We start from the raw sequence: 19,282 nt of genomic DNA, 5'->3' as shown, positions 1-19,282 counted from the left end.
TGCATTGTTCCGGGAAATCCAAAGATTACACATTTTTGTCTCGCTCCGCTATGGCTAATATGCTGAATTACAAATTTCATCATGAGAAAGTTCTTGTGGAGTAAAGCTCCATACCTCTGTGAGGCCTCTTGCAGCCACAGAAGCAGAATGTCATCTGTGGAACAGCAGATAAATGGCTAAGCTCATTGTTCACCAATGCATCACGAGGCCTGTTCCCTAGCAATAGTTACTATTATATAATTATTACTGTATTTAATATTGCTATAAAGACTCCTTCCAATGTTGCAAATGAAACCGGACTCTTTTTGTAGTGAACTACGGTGCCAGCGTTATAAGGCTTTTAGTTTTGAAGTCTGTACAACTTCAACAAGAACGAGATCATCATTTTAAAATGGGCTTACTCTGCACATTTGAGCAGTTTGAGGACCTCTTATAACTTTTCCTCAGTCACTTCCAGCACATTCAAAATGTGAATTACATAAAATCCACTTGACCTTTTCGAATGAATAACTCTAATTATCTGGCTGTGCTGTGTATTTTAGACTTTCACTAATGAACTCCAACAAAAAAAAAACCTTTTGCCTCCTATCTAAATGTCATCAGGCATCGTGCAATGCTGGGAAAGCGCCATACAATGCTTCAGGAGTTTTTTTTACTCTCCCAACAGTGATGAAGCAGAATTTCCTTCGGAGGATACTTTGACACAAGGCGGCCGGAGGCATGATCCAAGGAAGCTGGTGCTCGGGGCTGGCATACAAATTACGTTGTGAACTTTCTTTGACTTCCTTGATTTTTTTTTTGTTTCAGGACAGCGCTGATATAAAAAGGCTGTTAAAGCAAGGTTAGCAAAACTGCCCTCCCCAGACATGGTTTAGATTATATGTTTAAGAGTTTGTCAGCTGCACTGAGCTACAATAGGAAGGCCAATAATCCAGGACTGGATGAAGACTTGATTTAAACTCAAAATAAAAGACTGCAAGGATCGCATGAAAAATAAGGGAGATTTCCAAGTCTCACTGCAAGTCATCCAACTGATGACTTTGGTGGGACTGATTTGTAATTTGGGTGATCATTTGGGAATCACACGGTGATCGGTGCATTCAGCAAGGAGCATTTCTCACTGTTAGCCCGAAAGTAAACCAAAGGAAGGGAGGAAGCTATGTCAGACAATTGGTTCATGTTATAATCATATAATTACGTATGAATTGATAACATATTCCAATGCCTAACTAAACCCGTGATTATGTATTTCATCTTAGAATAAACTAAATAAGCTTTTATCCGACCTTGATTATATAAAGTGTAAAAAAACAAAAAGGTTAATCATCTTTACAACTTGAGTGGACTGAATGCACATGATGGCTGTTATACAATTCCTGCTTCAGTGTTTAATATCCGACTGTACGTCTGTAGGTCTTCTGTCCCGGGATGTATTGCAGATGAAGAGGATGGACAAGAATAGAAAAAGAAAGAAAGCAAAAATTCAAAGAAAATAGAAGGAACCATAGAAGCACAGTGAATGGTGAGATGTCAAGAGAAATGAAGCCCCCCCCCCCCCCAAAAAAAAATGAATGCTTCATCTGTGTGACAGGCCTTTTTCTTTGTGTTCTTCAGGTGTAGGCAGGCGTCAAAAAATGATCCGGAGCCGGAAGGAGCGAGCGAATGTGCAGCAGTGAGAAGAAACTTTCTCTGAAATTAACGAGTGCTGAACGAATGTTAACGTAACTCTAACAAAAGCTAAATGTGAGCGACAGGCCATCCAGGTGGAGAGACAAGATGCGTTTTTGACGAGAATTGGGGGAATTTCTTGTTCTGCTATATCCAGATCAATAGTGTGACATAACTCTTTCAAAGGGATCTAACTATGTGCTGTTCTTAAAGATTAATCAGGTTCTATCAGGGGAACGCTGGGTTAAATAAATGTCCACATCCTGTTGAGCCGCTCACCCCTTCTCAATACTTTGTGCAAATAATCTAAACTAACATCTTGCTATTTCCCACCTATAAAGTTTTTTTTTTTAATCTTATGGGCGTGATCTTATAGCTAATATTTTCAACAACTAATTTACATATTTTATTACTAAAGTATATTATTTGCAGGACAGGGATGGGAGTTTTTCCACCCGCTAGCTTTCTACAGCGTATTGTGCAGAGCCTCAGCGTCTGCACGTCAGGAAGTGTTCAGTGTAGTGATTTCTTCATGCATAAAACATAACAATGTGTCAATGTTCATTTCTTCAACGCAAATGTCAAAGAGTTGTTCTTCAGGCCTGATAAGAGTTTAACACAGGGAGTAATAGTACAAGTACTATTTCCTTGTAGAAAAGATTAAATATAGATGTTAAAACCACCATTTCACTGAACTAGTGCAGTTTTGTGGTAAATTATTTAATTTCCGTAAAAATTCAAATAGAAACACACACACACGCACAATTATATCTAATATTTGTACATTGTATATGTATAGTGGCAATAAAGTTGAACCTAATCTAACCTAACACGCAGACACACAGGACTACACACCTTCATGCATCTTTCCTTCAACTTGAAGGAAAGATGCATTTAAGATGGACAGCCTTAATTTAGCTTACAGCTGTGTATCAGGACACACGACTTAAATGAGCTATTCCTGTTGCGTATTTAATTTTGCACATGATGGCTGTTCGAGCTCTTATGGCCTCACACCGAAGCAGAAAGTCAGACTTGTCCTCATTAAAAACCATCCCATCTCTTTAACCACCGTGCAATTAAAGGGGTAATTCAAATTGGAGCCAAGCACTTCATCTTTCATGGCGGTCGTTGATTCGGAGGCAAAAGCTGCGTCAGGTATATTGCCTGTGGAGCAGAACCACTCCAGTTGCGGTGCAGGAAATATTACCTCCGTGATCTGCAGCAAGAGGCATTTTAGCAGGAAATTAGTCCCTGTGCTGGGTTGTATATATGGCCAGGGCCGAGTGGAGCTCATAATTCAATGCAGCCGATGGCACTTTTCTTCCTCTATCTGCTGGGCGCCGGGCACTGGCTAAATGACAGTGAAAGCTGCAATGGTTCTTCCACTATTGCTTTACGACTGGCATAGACCCCGGGGCACCATGACTGGAGTACTAAGTGAGAACATAGCTGCCAATCAGCTGATATTAATCTGCCTGTGTTCAGGAGAGACAGCTGGCATGAGACGAGCACGCTGCAGCGGGGAGGAGCTGGGAAGTGGACCCAGGTGGTGCAGCGCTGACAGAAATTACCTGTGCGTCGGCTCAGACCATCAAAGCGTCTGACACGCAATAACATCCACACAGCCACCCCCGCACACAAAAAGTGAAAGTCAGCGATCCAGGGAGCCTTCTACCTTAACACTTCTTATGGGAAGACATGAATTTTCAGAGCACACCAAACTGTCGATGAATATTTTGTTACATTTCTTTATTAGTTCAACTGACTGATGAGATATTATGTATACATCCTCTCATATGACTGTTAAACTATGCTTTCTGGTCAATAAATAATAAAACTATCTAAAATTGCATAATTTTGAGAATGATCAGCTTATTCTTTAATAAAAACTGCCAATACTTTGTCTAAGTACCAGAATCTTTCTTAAAATCACACTGCATAGAGTGAATATAATGTCAAGTCTTTGATATTGATTAAAACCTCAATCTTCTGACAAAAAAGATGTTCAAACATGTTCAGAACTTCAGATCCCTAAATAAAAAAAAGGTAATCGTTATTCCACGTTTTTTTTAATCATTTCAGATCGATACGGTATATTATAGAAATGGGCTAAACCGAATTATTCAGCGTCTCAGAGTAAAACCTGTGACCAATGTGAAAGCGGAACCTTCGCTAAAGAAGTCTGATTTACTGATCTTTACTTTGATATTTATATCGTCCCTTTTACAGTCGCTTCCGCAATTGGGTCATGTGACCGCTCAACCACTGTGCCGGAAACAAACGTCACAGCTTTACGGATGCACTGCGAAGATAGCGCAAGCCTCTATATCAGTCAATGGGCATAGTCTACGTAAAGTTCGCAGAAGGCATTCGTAAATGAACAGACTGTCTCCGGCGTCGACGTAATCCAGACGGGGATTTTTTTTTTTTTTTGGTACCGAGCGGAGAGGGGATGCACACGGCACTCCAGTGAGGTAACTATATAAAACCCCATTTGTTACTATTCACTCCCACAACATGGAATCGCGTGGCGTTCGCACCGATCCGTGGATGTCTTCAACCACTGTCGTTCACAGTCGCGTTTGAATTTCACGCATTTTAGGCTATTCTTGTCCCCCCCCCCCCCCCCATTACAGACTGAACGCTGATTCATCTGAGTCCGCCCGGCTAGCTAGCGTTAGCTGATTGAATTGTTGCTTTCGTTTGCGCATTAGAATTAGCATTAGCCTCTGGTGAGGCGGCGACGGTCTCGTTAGCTTTGAAGCTGGTGTGTCAGGGTTTTTTTTTTTTTTTTCCGTGGATGGATTTGGAAACTGACGGCCATGCGTAAACATGCGGTTTAATCATTTGTACCGATTTAAACGCAGCTGTTGCGTTATCTCCTGTTAGCGCCCGCTCAGCGTGGCTTCGTGGGAGCATTAACTCCCACCACACACAGAGATCCACGCTGGGAGAGCTTCACCCTCCAGACAAGAATTGAGAGTAACTGTAAAGTGAACTGCGTTCAAAAGTATGACGCAAATATGAAATGGTTGGTTTCTCGATTGAACTAAAGGATGACATTATTGTGTCTCAGAGCACCTGTGCTAATTATTTGCCAGGTGAGTCCAATTAAAATAAATAAAATAAATGCCAAAGCAATATGGGAAAGAAAAATGATATCAGGAGGCTTTCTGCCAGACAAATACAGCAATGCCTCGACACGAGTGTAATTCATTCATGGATCGAGCTTGTAACTGAAATCGCTCGTATGTCAAATCTATTTTTACTATATAAAATAACAGAAAAAAAATAATCAGAATACTGTGAGAATCACCGAATGACTGAAGAACGCTCGGGTGTTTAGCGCCGGGATCTGGAAGCGTGCTCGCATCTCAAATTTATGCTCCCATGCTTGCTCGTATGTCGAGGTATTACTGTACATCAGATTAAGACGTTTCTGACTGAACACTTTCTGTAATGGTGCAAAAAAAAAAAAAAAAAAGGAACGGTGCTTTCCATAATAACATCATCTTCATGCATGAGAATACACCATCCCAGGCTGCAAGGAGAGACACTCATGGTGTGCCCCCCCCCCCCCATCCTCCCCTGACCTCAATCCAGCTGAGAGCCTTTGGAGCGTCCTCAAGCAAAAGATACATGAGGGTGGGAGGCAGTTCACATCCAAGCAGCAGCTCTAGGAGGCTATCTTGAAATAACAATAAAGAAATTCAAGCGAGTTCACAAGTTCAATGGATGCAAGAATTGTGAAGCTGCTATAAAATAATTGGTCCTATATTAAAATCCCAATGTGGTGAACGTGGAAGGACATTTCAATATAATTTTCACATTGGAAGCTGCTTATTTTTTCTTCTATTGAAAATACCCCCCCCCCCCCCCCCAAAAAAGAAAGATTACACCACGAGTAGCCGGTCAGGTGGTTGATCCCTGACACTGCTCAAACATAGTCCCTCCCTGCCTCACTCTGTAAATCACTTAAGTTACTGGAATCCGCCTCTATACATTCAACTTGTTGTGTTGCTGCCGGCGTGAACATTGTGTATTTGTGCGGACAGAGGGACTTGTGCGACTAGAGGTAAGCAACGCCCCTGTTTGTTTTTCCATCTGCAGAGTGCACGCTTTAGCTGATTGCCCGCATCTCGTCGAGCCCTGCAAGCGTTCGGGTCCTTCACACGATAGCGAACGCGCTTCCAGGGCGGGCATCTGCCCCGCACGCACCTGTGTGCTTTCACAGCGGCCTTCTTGATTCAGAGAATTCCACCTTCTGTCCGCAACGTTAGCATGACGTTCAAGGTACAATAGCGTGACCTTGTTGTGGTTTTTTTGTCCTCGTATGGCTTTAGCCTGTATGCATCATCATGTCATACCGCAGCATTTCTGATCAACAACAAAAGCAATAATATCTTCGAGTAGAGACTCACTCATTGTCTCAGAGCTCTTTTATAAAGTTCTGTTCAAATTACCTTTTTGTATGAATGTTGTGGAGAAGTTTTTGTTGGTATTAAGCAGCTCAACAAGCTGACAACTTGCGTACCACTTTGCTAGCCTCTCCTTGTGTGGTTTTTTGAGAGGACAGGAAAGAAACTACCACGCTTGTAAATTCTGGCAAAAACTGTGAGCGTTCCGCCATCGCTGAGCTGAAATAAAACAAGTGCACGTAAATCGAGTGTAACGAGGGGATTGCAGGTGAAGCCTTGGCATGTTGATTTGATAAGAGGTCAAGGATCAGCTCGGTCCAAATGGAAGGTGTGTTTTTCCCCTTGTGCTGAGTCGGCTGTAGTGAAGACGCCTATCAGGCTGGTGTTTAAAGGCTTTCCAGAGGTGCTTGAGTCAGGAGCGCTGCAGTAGACCCGACACACACTTTAGAACAAGTTCCATTGTGTAGCAGCTTGTAATTGGACTACCGGTCCGGTTTGATTTGTCCAAATGACCGCCGTAATTACTGTTTTAGATTTGTTTCAGTTAGTTGCCTCATGGCTTTTAACCTATACCTGCAGGTAGTGATTTCATAATCTGCCAGGTGAGTAACGTCTCGCTGCGTCGTGTCATCCCTGTTAAATGAAGGCATTGGCAGCCGGTTGTTATAGTAACAATGTGATGTGACTCTGGGCATCGCGTTGAACTCCCACTTAAAGTTGTGTGTTTGTTCTTCCGCTCCTTTAGACAAGCGTCAGTTTGTTTTCTCCCGACTTTGTTTGTCTGATTCTGAATGAGTAATGTCAGTGTCCTTAAGTCTCCTTTTACACTAGTTTACTGGCCTAAAAGGAAATGATATGAAAACTTTATAAGAAAGAAAATGTGCTAAATGTGAACTCCAGTGAAAACGGCCATCCAAAGGTTATTCAATTATGGTTTTCAAGCAACATTTCATTTTAGAGCCTTGAAAATTTCAGCACAAATCTTATTAAATTTCAGCACTAACGTAGCAAGTCAGACTTAGCTGGATGATTGTCTCTTACATTCGTTTAAAACCAATATTTTTTTATGCTAACTAGAAACGGCAAAAAGTAAAGTAACAAAATATGTACTTTTTCTGCAAAACGTTTGCCTTTTGATTGATGTCATGATTGTCAGGAAATGTTGCCCCCCTCCCTCCCCCCTCGGCAGCGGCTTCATACTGAGATGGGAATGGTGTGTATGATGATCGCGTGAGGATCATATGAAGGAGCTTAAGGCCCGTTCGCAGGGAAATAACAGCATTCCTGCTGTCACGGTTACAGAAAGCAAAGCTCTGATTGATGTGGTGAAATATTCTGTTGGTTTGAGATAAAAAATGTTTTGGGATGAGCCTGAACTTAACTCGCCTTTCTCTGTAAAATGTTTCCTAGAGCCCCTCATTTCAGAAGTGTTAGAAAAAGTCCCGCGTACCATAGCATCCGGACTGGAGGCCGCGGAGGAGGACGTTTATTACGGTGAGTTAAATTATTGTCTTAATGAGCGCAATGATGGGATTATTGATCTGAAACAAATTGTGATGACATCAAGGGTTCAAAAGCTGGAAGAGGGTGTGTGGGGGGGGGGGCGTTGACAATGTTACAGCAACCTTTACTTCACTCTAGCAAGAACATCTCTTGTCAGACACACACACCAGGCTTCGTGGCTCCTCAGAGGGTGTGTTCTTAAAAGTCGGTCTTGCTCATCCCCCAGCCTATCTGCAGCAAAGGTACATAGGTCACTTATAATCTCGTGTTTATAAAAAGTGTCTCGTCAACTGCGGCGAAACAGACTGGTAAACGCGCTGAAGGTCCGCCGCTCCGGTCAGAACGCCATCAGTCAGACCTGAGCCAGTCCGGTCATTGCAGGGCACAGCGGTGAGTAGCCTGAAGGAAGTTAGCCCGGACCGGACCGGTTGAACTGAAATGAGGGATTTGTCAACATTCTAAAATGTTTTTCTTTTTTTTTTTAAATCTGTAGTTTGTCATGATAAAAATAATCCTTTTCTATATTTTGTCACAACAATTCAAGTTCTATGGCATTGCATGAGGAACCGTCTGATTAATGCTGCTTTCACGCATGTTCTGTACCGCGTTACATTCATAGTTAAACTGCTGACGTCGTCTTTGTGACGAGAAAAGATTTGAAGTAAGCTATGAACACGTATGTTTAAAAAATCTATCGCAGGGCAACAACTATTGATCGTCAGTTCATCTGCGGGTTATTTGTGATTAAATTGAGTGATTAAACATGGATTTAATCTGAGATTGCTCCATTTTTACCAGCCGATGGGCGAAAACTTAACCCCCACATGACTGCCCATCACTACCCTTTCTGCATTTATTCGAGTCCACAGGCCGTGTGTGTGTGTGTGCACTTCAGCCCTGGCGTGTGTGTAAAAAGAATTTCCCACTGGCAGCAAAAACTGAGAATTTTGGATATTTGTAAAACATCTGAAATGATGATTTGATGATCAAAACAGTTTGCAGTGAATATCCTTTTAATTAACTCATCCATTAACAAACACATGTTTCGTGCGTGTCGGTCGGTTTCTATGGCATGATATGTGCTTCTCGTCCTCCTCCACCCCCACTCCGTATGCACCAACCCCCCCCCCCCCCCCAGAGGTGTAAAGGGAGCCCTCATGACAGTCATTTGACCGAAATGATACTGCTGCCTCAAGCTTTTGGTACCGGTGGGGGAAACAAGGAATTTGCTTCACAGTTCTCATTAGAGGTTTTATTGTCCTCAAGATGGCTGTCTACCTGATTCATTTATTACAGTTGTAATGCTAAGCTAACGGTGGCAGCTTAGGATCGGCTGAATGGCGTTTTCACATTACGCGTGATCTGTGGGCTTATTGCGTAATCAATTTAATTGTCTGTTTAGGGGGAAAAGTGTGATTGACACCTGGTGCTTTTATTTTCCTGTCTTTGCAGGGGACCAGAAGCGAGGGGGGGGGACAATGCGAGTCCAAGCGCACACCAAACTCTGTTTCCTGTGTGTGTTCACATTCCTCTTCCATCAATGCAACCACTGCCATGGACAAAGGCACGGAAATCAGCACCACGGGCACCGCAGCGCGAACCACAGCCACGCCCACAACGACCTGCAGATCTCGGAGGCTCCGTATGTGAAAGGAGCGTCTCTGTTTCCAGAGTCCAACAGTTCTCAAGGTCCCTCCCTGGAGGTGGAGCAGCGCTTCTACATCCAGCAGCTGTTCAGGCGCTACGGCCAGAAAGGCCGGCTGGACTTCCAAGGATTTCAGAGTCTGCTGTTCAGCTTGGGTCTGGGCGAAGTGAAGATGGTTGATGAGGATCATGAGGATCTGGGTCATGACCACGTCGCTCACCTTGACCTGCTCGACTTGAAGGAAGGCCTTCATTCCCATTCGCCAACGGACGAAGGCCATGGGCATGAACATGAGCATGATCATCCACACCACAAGACTGGCGCCCACCATCAACACACAGAACATCGTCCCACACCGTGCAGCCAACAGACGACTCCCAGTCCGGTTGCTGAAGCACCTGCAGGACACGAGCATGGACACGGACACGGACACGGACACGGACACGGACATGGACAGACCACTGCCAGTCCAGATTCTGATGCATCTGCAGGACATGATCACAGTCATGATCACCATCACGGACATGGACTTCATCATCATCATCGTCGCAGTCATTCTCCTAAAACAAGGAGAGAAGCGCCAGGAAGGCGAGCCGCCCCCACTCTGCCAGACCAAGCCTTGTCCGGTCACCCAGAAGGTCTGGCTCATCAGCATGAGGAGGTGGGACCTTTTTTTCATGTCACAAAGTGTAGAGCTGGCTTTGACATGCCAGGAAATCCACTTCATGCGCTTTGTATTTCAATTATGAAGCCATTTTAAACGTGAATTCAGCTATGGCCAGCATGGTGGCGCAGTGGGTAGCACCGCTAACCTCCCGTCAGCAAAAAACATGCAATATAATTGAATTAGAACCCCGACTTCCAGTCTGAAGTCAACAGGGATAGGCTCCAGGCTAAAGAAATGGTGTTTCGGGTTCTTTTTAAACACCTCCGTAAACGTATCAGATGTTCAAACCAAAACACGAGATCTTTGTCTTTACGTCAGCTGAGTTCAGTTGGCATCTGGCTGCATCACCTCTTGTGATTTTTATGGCAAAGTAGGGGGGGGGGGGGGTACAGCTAGCTTTGCTATTGCAGGTATAAAAAAAAAAAAGAAGAGTTAAAGAGTCTTGATGAGAAAATGTGAAACAGGAAGGGAGTCGTTCAGCAGAAGTATGTCAGCTAGAATGTTGACTGTTGTTTGAAATCGCCAGATTGTTTACTCTGGGATGTCGCTCTCTTATTGGTTGTTGTGGTCCCACCCAAAGTGGGAGGTTTAAGGCTTGATCTGTAAAAGTTTCACGGTGCCAGATAATTCGGGTTAAATATTGGTCAAGGCTCCGTGCCAGATGAACTAATTAGTCTGAGTCCAACTTTAACGATCAAAGTTAACCATTGTGAACAGCTATATATAAAAGAATACAGGAATAATGTGTTTTGTAAGTTCTTATATCATTTCAGCTGCTAACCCTCCTCGGACTGTTCCTTCTTCTTCTTCTTCTTCTTCTTCTTCTTCCAGTGTCTGAACCTCACTCAGCTCCTGTCCCACTACGGCCTGAATCCCGACTCGCTCATCTCCCCCGGACAGTTCAGCTTCCTGTGTCCCGCCCTGCTCTACCAGATAGATAGCCGCCTCTGCATCCGCCATTTCCACCAGATGGACGTGGAGCAGGAAGCCTTGCCGCCCGCCAGTTCTGGTAAGAGCCCCGTGATCTAGTTGGTCCAGTGTGCTCTGACTGAAAAGACACAGATCATTGTCAGGGTTGGCTTTGTGAGGTTAAATCAAACGCTCCACTGTCTCCTAATCAGAGACGTATTTTGCTCCTTGGTTGATAACTGCCCTTTTGTTCCTGATAACACTTTTAAAGTGTGCAAGCGCTCCCGTCACGTGGTCTTTAGCATTTATCCAGACTCTGTATTGCCTCTCAGAGACCCACAGTTGTTCTTTATTTCTTCAATAAATTATGTTTCTTATTCATAGACTAAGATTTATTATTCAGGGTTGATAGACATCCAATTATCAGGCGCATCTCTTCCCAGAAGACCGCATCATGTGACTTGATGCTCCAGATCTCGTTCAGTTCATGTTGCAAATCGGTCTAGTCGCAATAACAGAAGAGAAATACCCTGAAAGGGAGGAGAGACCGGCTCTATGAATGAAGGTCGGTGTTAAACCCCGTTCAGGGACCCCCCCAACACACACACGTTACTAGCTTATGAGCATGCAAATCACGAAGCCACTATTAAATACAAAGTTAATGAGTTACAGGTCAGGAGATATAAGCATAAAACGTAACTACAAAACACAACCAGTAATCGCAGCCTCTGCACACAAAGAACCAGCAGACGTGCTTTCTTTGTTATGACGCAGTGTGTGTGTGTGCGTGTGTGTGCGTGCGTACGGTAACTGCAAATCTCAAGGAATAGATAACACACCCCGGGATGATAATTGCATTGTGAACGCTCCACAACAATCAGTCTCTGCGCACCACGGTTGCACCTTGTTATTTCATCTTTGTGCTGTACCTGAAGTGTAATTAGGCTCGAGTGTTCGTTTAAAGTGGCCAAGTGGGAGCTGTCGCCCTAAAAGAATAGACAACGTGGCACGTGTGAGGTCATAAGATGTTCCTCATTAATTTTTAATTAAAGGGAGAAAGGCCCATTTTTTATGATGAGAAATGGTTGAACTACAAAAATGAATGTTGCTCTCGTTAACCTCGCCGTGGAATGGCACAATTGACGGCGACGCCTCTTTATCTGAGCTGCCCATCTGGTGGATGGATGGATGGATGGAGAGTCGGCTCGTTGGAACGCAACAAAGCCCGGCTGTTATGAGCTGTGAACCATGATTCTGGTCCTGTAGGTGTTGTAGCTTGGCGGAATGTGCTGTAGTGCCCAGTTTATCTGTGTGAATCTGCCTTATTGCTGCCTGTATTGTGAAAAATGCGATTTAGAAAACGCAAATTGAAACCTAGAATCGTTTCCAGGTCAAACCGGACGTGTTTCAAAATTAGCAAACCAAAAACCAAGCATGTCTCAGCTGGCCCCGCCCACCATCAGGGGCTTTTTTCTTTTTGGGTCCAACGCACTGCATTCTGGGAGTGGGAGTTTATTTAATTTTGATCTAGAGCACACAACTCAGGCCACTCTCTCTCTTTTCTGTGGTACCAGTTTAAGAAACGGGTTTATCTGTTCTCTACAACAGAGACCGCCCACTTTAATGACCAGATGTTCCTTCTTTAAGTTTGACTGACACATGCTTATCAAGCATTATAGAATTATTAACCCCCCCCGTGAGAGACAGCTGCATCACATGAGCCTCAAGCAGCACTGGGGGGAGAAACAAAATCATAAAAAAAGTCAAGTAGGTAAAGAAGAAAGCGAGAAAATGTTAAGACAAAGAGAAGCGCTCCTCATTAGTGGGAAACTCGCGGCTTTTGATTGTCTGTAATGGTGCTCCCAGACCCAACCATCGACATCATCACTCGCCACAGCGCTGCCTCTCATTTGCCTCCCACTGCCATCCATGGGGGCGCTCTGAAAGTACGCAGTTAGTTTCTTCCTGGCTCCCACTCCTCTCTTTTTGCACTGCGCCAATTAGGAGAGCCCAAGCGACAACCCCGGGCCATTTTTCTAAGCCGTAGCTCACGGGGGAAGCTTAATTGGAGAGAAGATGCAGACCAGTGGGTCATCTTCTCCCTTCTGCTCCAGTCTCCTCTTACTATCGTCCCGCAGCACCCCCCCCCCCCCCCCCCCCCCCGCGCACCTCCAATATCTGAACGCACACACACAAACAGCCAAGCCTGCGTCAAGATAATGAGATGTCGAAATAGATGCGCTGCATGGCGGCTGCACGCTGTTCAGCTTCATGCAGGGAAAAAAATTAAATAAGAAAGCAGCTAACGGGATCGCCTCTACAAGAATAAAGCACACATGAAAAGGAGACGTGAGGGTTGGATGGATTCCTCAGATGATTTTCAGTTCCGAACCTCAATGTATGTGTTGCATTCAAGTGCCAATTTAATTTGTGTTAAAGTGTTGCCCCTTGTTTCAGGTTGAGGTTCAGTGAATCATGAATGACGCCGATGATGGACTGACTGGCCTATACTCTGAATTCTGGAGCCTCATAAAAAGGAAGAGCCTCGATAAAGAAATGTTAAATATTTCTGCACAGGACATCCAGACCCAACGCATTGATAGAGGTGTATATAGCCAGACCCCCCCCCCCCCTTTCATTGAACACCTATAGGACATTTTTAATCGATGACCAGCATCATCAAAGCGGATGTCCTCGGATCTTTCAGGGACCGAATGTGGCAAGTCGCGGTTTAGAAAGCAGACCTCCATAAAATTAATGACAAGGAGTAATTTAATCGGCGCGCTCCTCTTTGGTTAAATACCCGGGGGGGGGGGGGGGTGTATTTAAAACCCCATCAGGCAAAAATACTTGCTTCCGTTCAAACCCTTTGGTCCGACCAAATAAATTTGACGGGAACACACACTCTGCCTCATTCCCAGAGATCCTCATCCATTTCATTGCCGCTAACTGTCGGATGCAGATTACATGCACGCCGCGTTTTTAGTCAGAAGTCCTCCAGACTTGTCTGCAGTGAAGGACCCGGCTTCGCTTTAGCAAGCACATCACCGCCTTTCGGAGTGATACCGTATTTCTTACATTAAAGACCTTGTCCTCTGTGATGAACGAGTCACAAAGCCCCCCCCCCCCTCCCCACTCGGGTCTTGGGCTCTTTTGAAATGAATCCTGGGCTGACAGGTGGACTGACGGTTTAAATGATAGTGTACCTTTCTGACTTCCCCCCCCCCCCCCCCCCTGTCTGCTTCACGCATCGTGTCTGCCGTCCTGGATGAAAAATGAGGCGAGTTTTCTGCTGAGATGTCACTTCGGGTCTTTCGCTTTAGGCGTCGTGTGTCATCACAAGGACGCTTCAGAAAATAGTTTCCTTTACATGGGAACAGGATGGGAATAAAAAAAGTCTGCAGCCGGTAACGGAACGGAAAGCTGAGTGTTCATGCAGCTGACAGCCACCATTTTTTTTTTTTTTTTATGGATTCACCCACGGTTTATCCCTAAAACGTTTGATGTGGTTGGAGTCCTTGACCTCTGTAAATATCATAGAAATGTCCGTTCCCGTCTTCTTCTGCCTGCTTCTCCAGCGTGGAGCTGGCTCTGGGGTTTCGTGTCCATCACCATCATCAGCCTGCTGTCTCTGCTGGGCGTGGTGCTCGTGCCCATCCTCAAACAATCCTGCTTCAAGTTCCTGCTCACCTTCCTGGTGGCGCTGGCGGTGGGCACGCTCAGTGGCGACGCCCTGCTTCACCTGCTGCCTCACGTGAGTACGACAGTTTGTCTACGCAGATGTTTATATTGGGCAGCCGCTGAGTCTTGTGTACTCTTTCGTACTAACTGTCCTTCCGGTGGTGACGTCTGACCTACTTTTAGATGTTTTATCTTCTCGGTCGTGCAAAACCTCAAACTAGTTGACAGTAAATAGCTTCTGGCACAAGGAGGGGGGGGGGGGGGGGGAAATAAAATCTATGTAATGATGAATTGGTGACCCCCCCCCCTCCTTCTCGCCCCCCTCTGTTCCTCTTTCTGGCTACAGTCTCAAGGGCATCACGACCACAGCGAGACGGGACAGATCCACGACACGGATCTGGCAACGGCCTTTGACGGAGTGTGGAAAGGCCTAGCGGCGCTGGCTGGCATCTACCTCCTCTTCATCATCGAACACTGTATGGGCATGTTTAAGCACTACAAAGACCACAGGGTAAGATAAGAGTGACCCAGCTGCAGACAATGGACTTGGCTGAGCTTCACTGCCATAAGACCGTTATTTGTAATTTGTACTTGGAATGATTTGCTGCGGGTGGAACATGAAACTCTGTCTTGGCTCACAGGGCAGGAAAAAAGTCATCGAGGAAGGCAAGATCGGCCGGAAGTTGTCAGATCACAAGTTGAATCGTCGCTCGGATGCAGAGTGGTTACACCTGAAGCCCCTCAACGAAGGTAAGACGCGTTTTGTCCCGGGCCACACTTTGTCTCCACGGCCCGTCACTGAATCATCTCTCTGCTCCAGACCCAAACGGCACCGGCAACTCCTGCGACAACGGCCACGACGACACGCAGCTAACGGAGCTCCAGCCTCCCGATTCTCCCACCAACGAGACGCCGCTGGCGCTCGCAAGCCCACAAGACCACCAGTCACCCACCAAGAAGGGGAAGGCCAAGCATCACGGCCACTCGCACGGCCACGGCCACTCGCACGGGGGGAACTGCCTCTCAGATCAGGAGATGAAGGACGCCGGGATAGCCAGCATCGCCTGGATGGTCATTATGGGCGACGGCATGCATAATTTCAGTGACGGCCTGGCTATAGGTGAGAGAGGATTCGTTTTCCATCTGCACTGTATTCAAATAACTCTTCACATATAAAGTTTAGGAAACGGTACCTATAGAGGTTTTTATAAGTTCTCGACTTAGTCTAACCAGAAAAAATATTATTTTGCAACTAGATCTCTCGTACCATAAAGTCCTGTTTTTATCCAGCATATAATGAGAGGAGATATTCATCTATTGGAACAGTGATTTTTTTCCTTTTCTTTTTCCTGAGAAGAATATTTTTATCCAAGCTTCCAGACGTTTTGCCTTCTGCTATTTAGAAATGTCCGACTTTTCATATTTCAGAGGTTTCCTGTTCACATGTGAATAAAGTGTCCAAAACAACGCCCACATTTTCACCATCTTTTAACACCTCGTTGGGAATGCGTGCTTTCAGCAAGCTGCTGCAGTCGAGCTGAAATGTGTTCACAGAGTTGGGAATTTTCTGGATAATTAAAGTGTAAAAGTGAGTCGCATCGCTGTTTTGTCGTCTCCGTAGGCGCGGCGTTTAGTGCGAACGTGACGGGAGGCATCAGCACATCGGTGGCTGTTTTCTGCCACGAATTACCTCATGAACTCGGTAAGTGGATCGCTCCAGGTGTGTAGAGCCAACAAAATAAACAGTTTGCTTCTTCGACCCTTAATTTAGTCAACAAGTACTTGCCTTTTATTTAGCTCACAGCAACACAGTCTAAATCACGGCTTCATGCAAAGCAGCTCCTCTGGAAACTTTCAGTCCGTGTTGCACTTGTGACCCCGTTAGAAGCCAGCGGTGTCGACAGTCATCGCCTCCGCCTTTCCTCCGGAAAAAAGCACTTTATTTTCATTACAGATAAATGACAGCGGCGGGACGGCGTCTCATGCCTGGCAGACGTCAGGCACCGAGACGGCACAGCTGCCGGCTCGTTCGTTTCCATTCGAATCTGTTCCCTCCGAGGACATTTTTGTTTCAGTCTGACTGTAAGCGTGAACGCTTTTGTTTTTTTTTTTGTTTTTACTGCAGAGCATTCTGCTCAGCCTGTTTGTTTTGTAGGGAGAGGAAGAGGTCGCGAGAGGAGAGGCGGAAAAGACCATCCACAGCAGATCGGCGCTAACGATGTGACTTTTTTGCGCTGCGGCTTCTTTGCCTCGTTTGTGTGCTTGATGAATAGACTAGTGTCAATTTCAGCGGCGTGTGAGCCTGTGAATAATGACCCCGCCTGCTCCTGCTAGTTTTCTGACTGTCGTAGTGCAGGAGAAAATGGGGGGGGGGGGGATAGCCTCTTTTTAAAGCACCCATGTGTGGAGAGAGGATGAAATCCATTTGACTTTAACTAATGCAGCCTAAAGGTCTGTGTTTAGCTGATAGATAACCCAGGGCTGCCCCTTAAATGTTATTTTAGCTCTCATTTCTTACACTTTCCAGATTACTAATTGCACCACCAAGTCCTGTCGAAGGCAGATTTGTGAGATCAGTCTCTCCCTGTCGATTCGGCGCCTGTTCTTCGGGGCCGGTCGATGTCATACCTCCAGTCCCCGCCGGGCCACTTGTCAGATGAACCCACCTGTTTGAAAAGTGAACATCTCAGCTTCTCTTGAAGTCAAAAAAGCCGTCCCACGACTGGCGGCCGGATGGCAAAGATGATTCTGAGCGTTCTTTAAGCACCCAGCGTGAAGCTAATTGGCAGTGATGGGTGTGCTAATTGCAGTAGACGAGGCGGCTGCAGGCGGGTCTGACGGATTTGATCTAGGGAGACAGGGAACGACGGAGTAAAGGTGTGTTGACTGTCGCTCTTTAACGTGTCTTCTGTTTTCTCTGGGTTTGATCGATGGAGGAGGGATAATATATTAATTAGCAAGGAAAAGAGGCCGCTTGTTGCACGGTCCAGGAAATGTAGGCCACTCTCCTCTCGGTATTCATCGCTCTCTAAATCCGGGGCGTTTCCGCTGAGACTCGGGCCTCGTCCCACATTTAGGCTGGCCGTGATCGAAGAGGGTGAAGACGCCGAGGCGAGCGTCTGTAATCATGAGGAGCGAGTTTAATAAATAGTTTCTCACCTACTTAGAGACAGGTAACGATAAAGGATGTGAGGTTGGTGGTCGATCCCCCATCACAGAAGCACGAACGGGGGGGGGGGGGGGCTTTAATGGCGTTTAAATGAGTTTTTGTGTCCGTCCTGGCCGACAGGTGACTTCGCCGTCCTGCTGAAAGCGGGGATGACGGTGAAGCAGGCCATTGCCTACAATGTGCTCTCCGCCCTCATGGCCTATGTTGGCATGGTGATCGGCACAGCTGTGGGCCAGTACACGCGCAACGTCACCAGCTGGATCTTCGCCATCACAGCTGGGATGTTCCTTTACGTGGCTCTGGTGGACATGGTGAGTTGGCTCGACACACTCGGCAGGACCGGCGTGACGATGTCCAAGGAAGGGTCCGTCTCTGACGCCATTTTGTTTCTGTCACAGCTGCCAGAAATGCTCCACGGCGACAGCGAGGACCACAAGCGCTGCCAGCTGGGACACTTCGTCCTGCAGAACGTGGGCATGCTGACCGGGTTTGCCATCATGCTGCTCATCGCCATCTTCGAAGACCAAATCGTTTTTGAATTTGGTTTTTAGTCATGGGGGGGGAATGAAGAAGGGAGGGGGGGGGGCTGCTGGATGAATCTGGTATTGTTCTTCTTGGCCTTAACATGTTTTTGTCTGTAATGTAACGTCCCAGCCTCGCATGCGACGTGATGCGTCTCCGTGACGCACGTGCCTCCATTCGAAACGTGCGCATCTCGTGACCCTTCCTGTGAGGTTTACGCTTTACGCCGCCATCGCCCCGCCGCGGTTCTGATCTCTCAGCTTTCCGTGAAGCGCCAGAAAACGCTGCTTCTGCTCGGAACAGATCGACGAGCCTCGGATCGGAAGGAATGGGCCGCAGAAAGCATGTTTCTGCAGATGCGCAGGTCACGGCCCGACGGCTCGCCGCCTGTGCGTCTCCCTCTGTTGTAGCGTATTGTCTTCGTGACCCCCCCCACCATGCGTCTTATGTGCTCTGTGCTGTTTCCCCGTCTTCCGTGCTTTATACATCTGTGGTGCGTGCTCCATCCGTCATCGACTGTTGATGTCGTCACACCGGGAAGCGGGCGTCTCACGTCTGTCTGTCTGCCCTGGCCGGCGGAGCGGCGCCACTGCACGCCGCTCTGCACGCCACCAGAGACCAGAGCGCATCTCTCGCTTGCTGCCACATCTGGAAACCGAGCCATCGGCTTGGGCCGCTTCGCCTGCAGATCGTCACGCCACGTTTTGAGCAGAGCCGTTAAAACAGGAAAGTGTTTACCTGACCGTTGAAATCGCTTTCTCCCTTTACTTCAGTTCTATTTTATTGTCTACTTTGCGTTTTTTCGGACATTTTAAGCCTTTGCGGCGCATAAATCGTAGCTACAGCGTTTCTGTTCAGAAGGTCGAATCGCAAAAAATCTCTGAGTTTGACAATCTCGAGTTAAAAGAAGACGCCTCTTTGTACGGGAGCATATTTCTTCGTAAGAATCAGTAGCTGCAGAACCTGAACTTGGAAAAGTTAGTTCTCCTTTTCCAAGAGAGTTATAGCGTAGATTTACTTCAGGTGCCTAAAAGGTACTTTGTGTAATTGGGACTGCCCTGAGGTGGACATTCAATTATAGCATGAGGCTGAGTTGT

At 46.2% G+C, this 19,282-nt stretch overlaps 1 protein-coding gene across 1 annotated transcript; it reads left to right on the top strand.

Moving 5' to 3' along the window:
- Positions 1 to 9,070: 9,070 nt before the first annotated feature.
- slc39a10 (solute carrier family 39 member 10) lies at positions 9,071 to 18,214 on the top strand. The gene is made up of 10 exons (XM_068746237.1): positions 9,071 to 9,671; positions 9,750 to 9,898; positions 10,736 to 10,913; positions 14,392 to 14,567; positions 14,841 to 15,005; positions 15,136 to 15,244; positions 15,315 to 15,614; positions 16,116 to 16,196; positions 17,784 to 17,974; positions 18,062 to 18,214. Exons 1-10 carry the CDS (start codon positions 9,071 to 9,073, stop codon positions 18,212 to 18,214), a joined length of 2,103 nt encoding a protein of 700 aa, XP_068602338.1.
- Positions 18,215 to 19,282: the final 1,068 nt, after the last annotated feature.

Source organism: Brachionichthys hirsutus, chromosome 12, assembly GCF_040956055.1.
Source record: "Brachionichthys hirsutus isolate HB-005 chromosome 12, CSIRO-AGI_Bhir_v1, whole genome shotgun sequence".
Classification (NCBI taxonomy): Eukaryota; Metazoa; Chordata; class Actinopteri; order Lophiiformes; family Brachionichthyidae; genus Brachionichthys; species Brachionichthys hirsutus.
The sequence above is the reverse complement of the archived record's forward strand: the minus strand, read 5'-3'. Positions and strand labels throughout refer to the sequence as shown.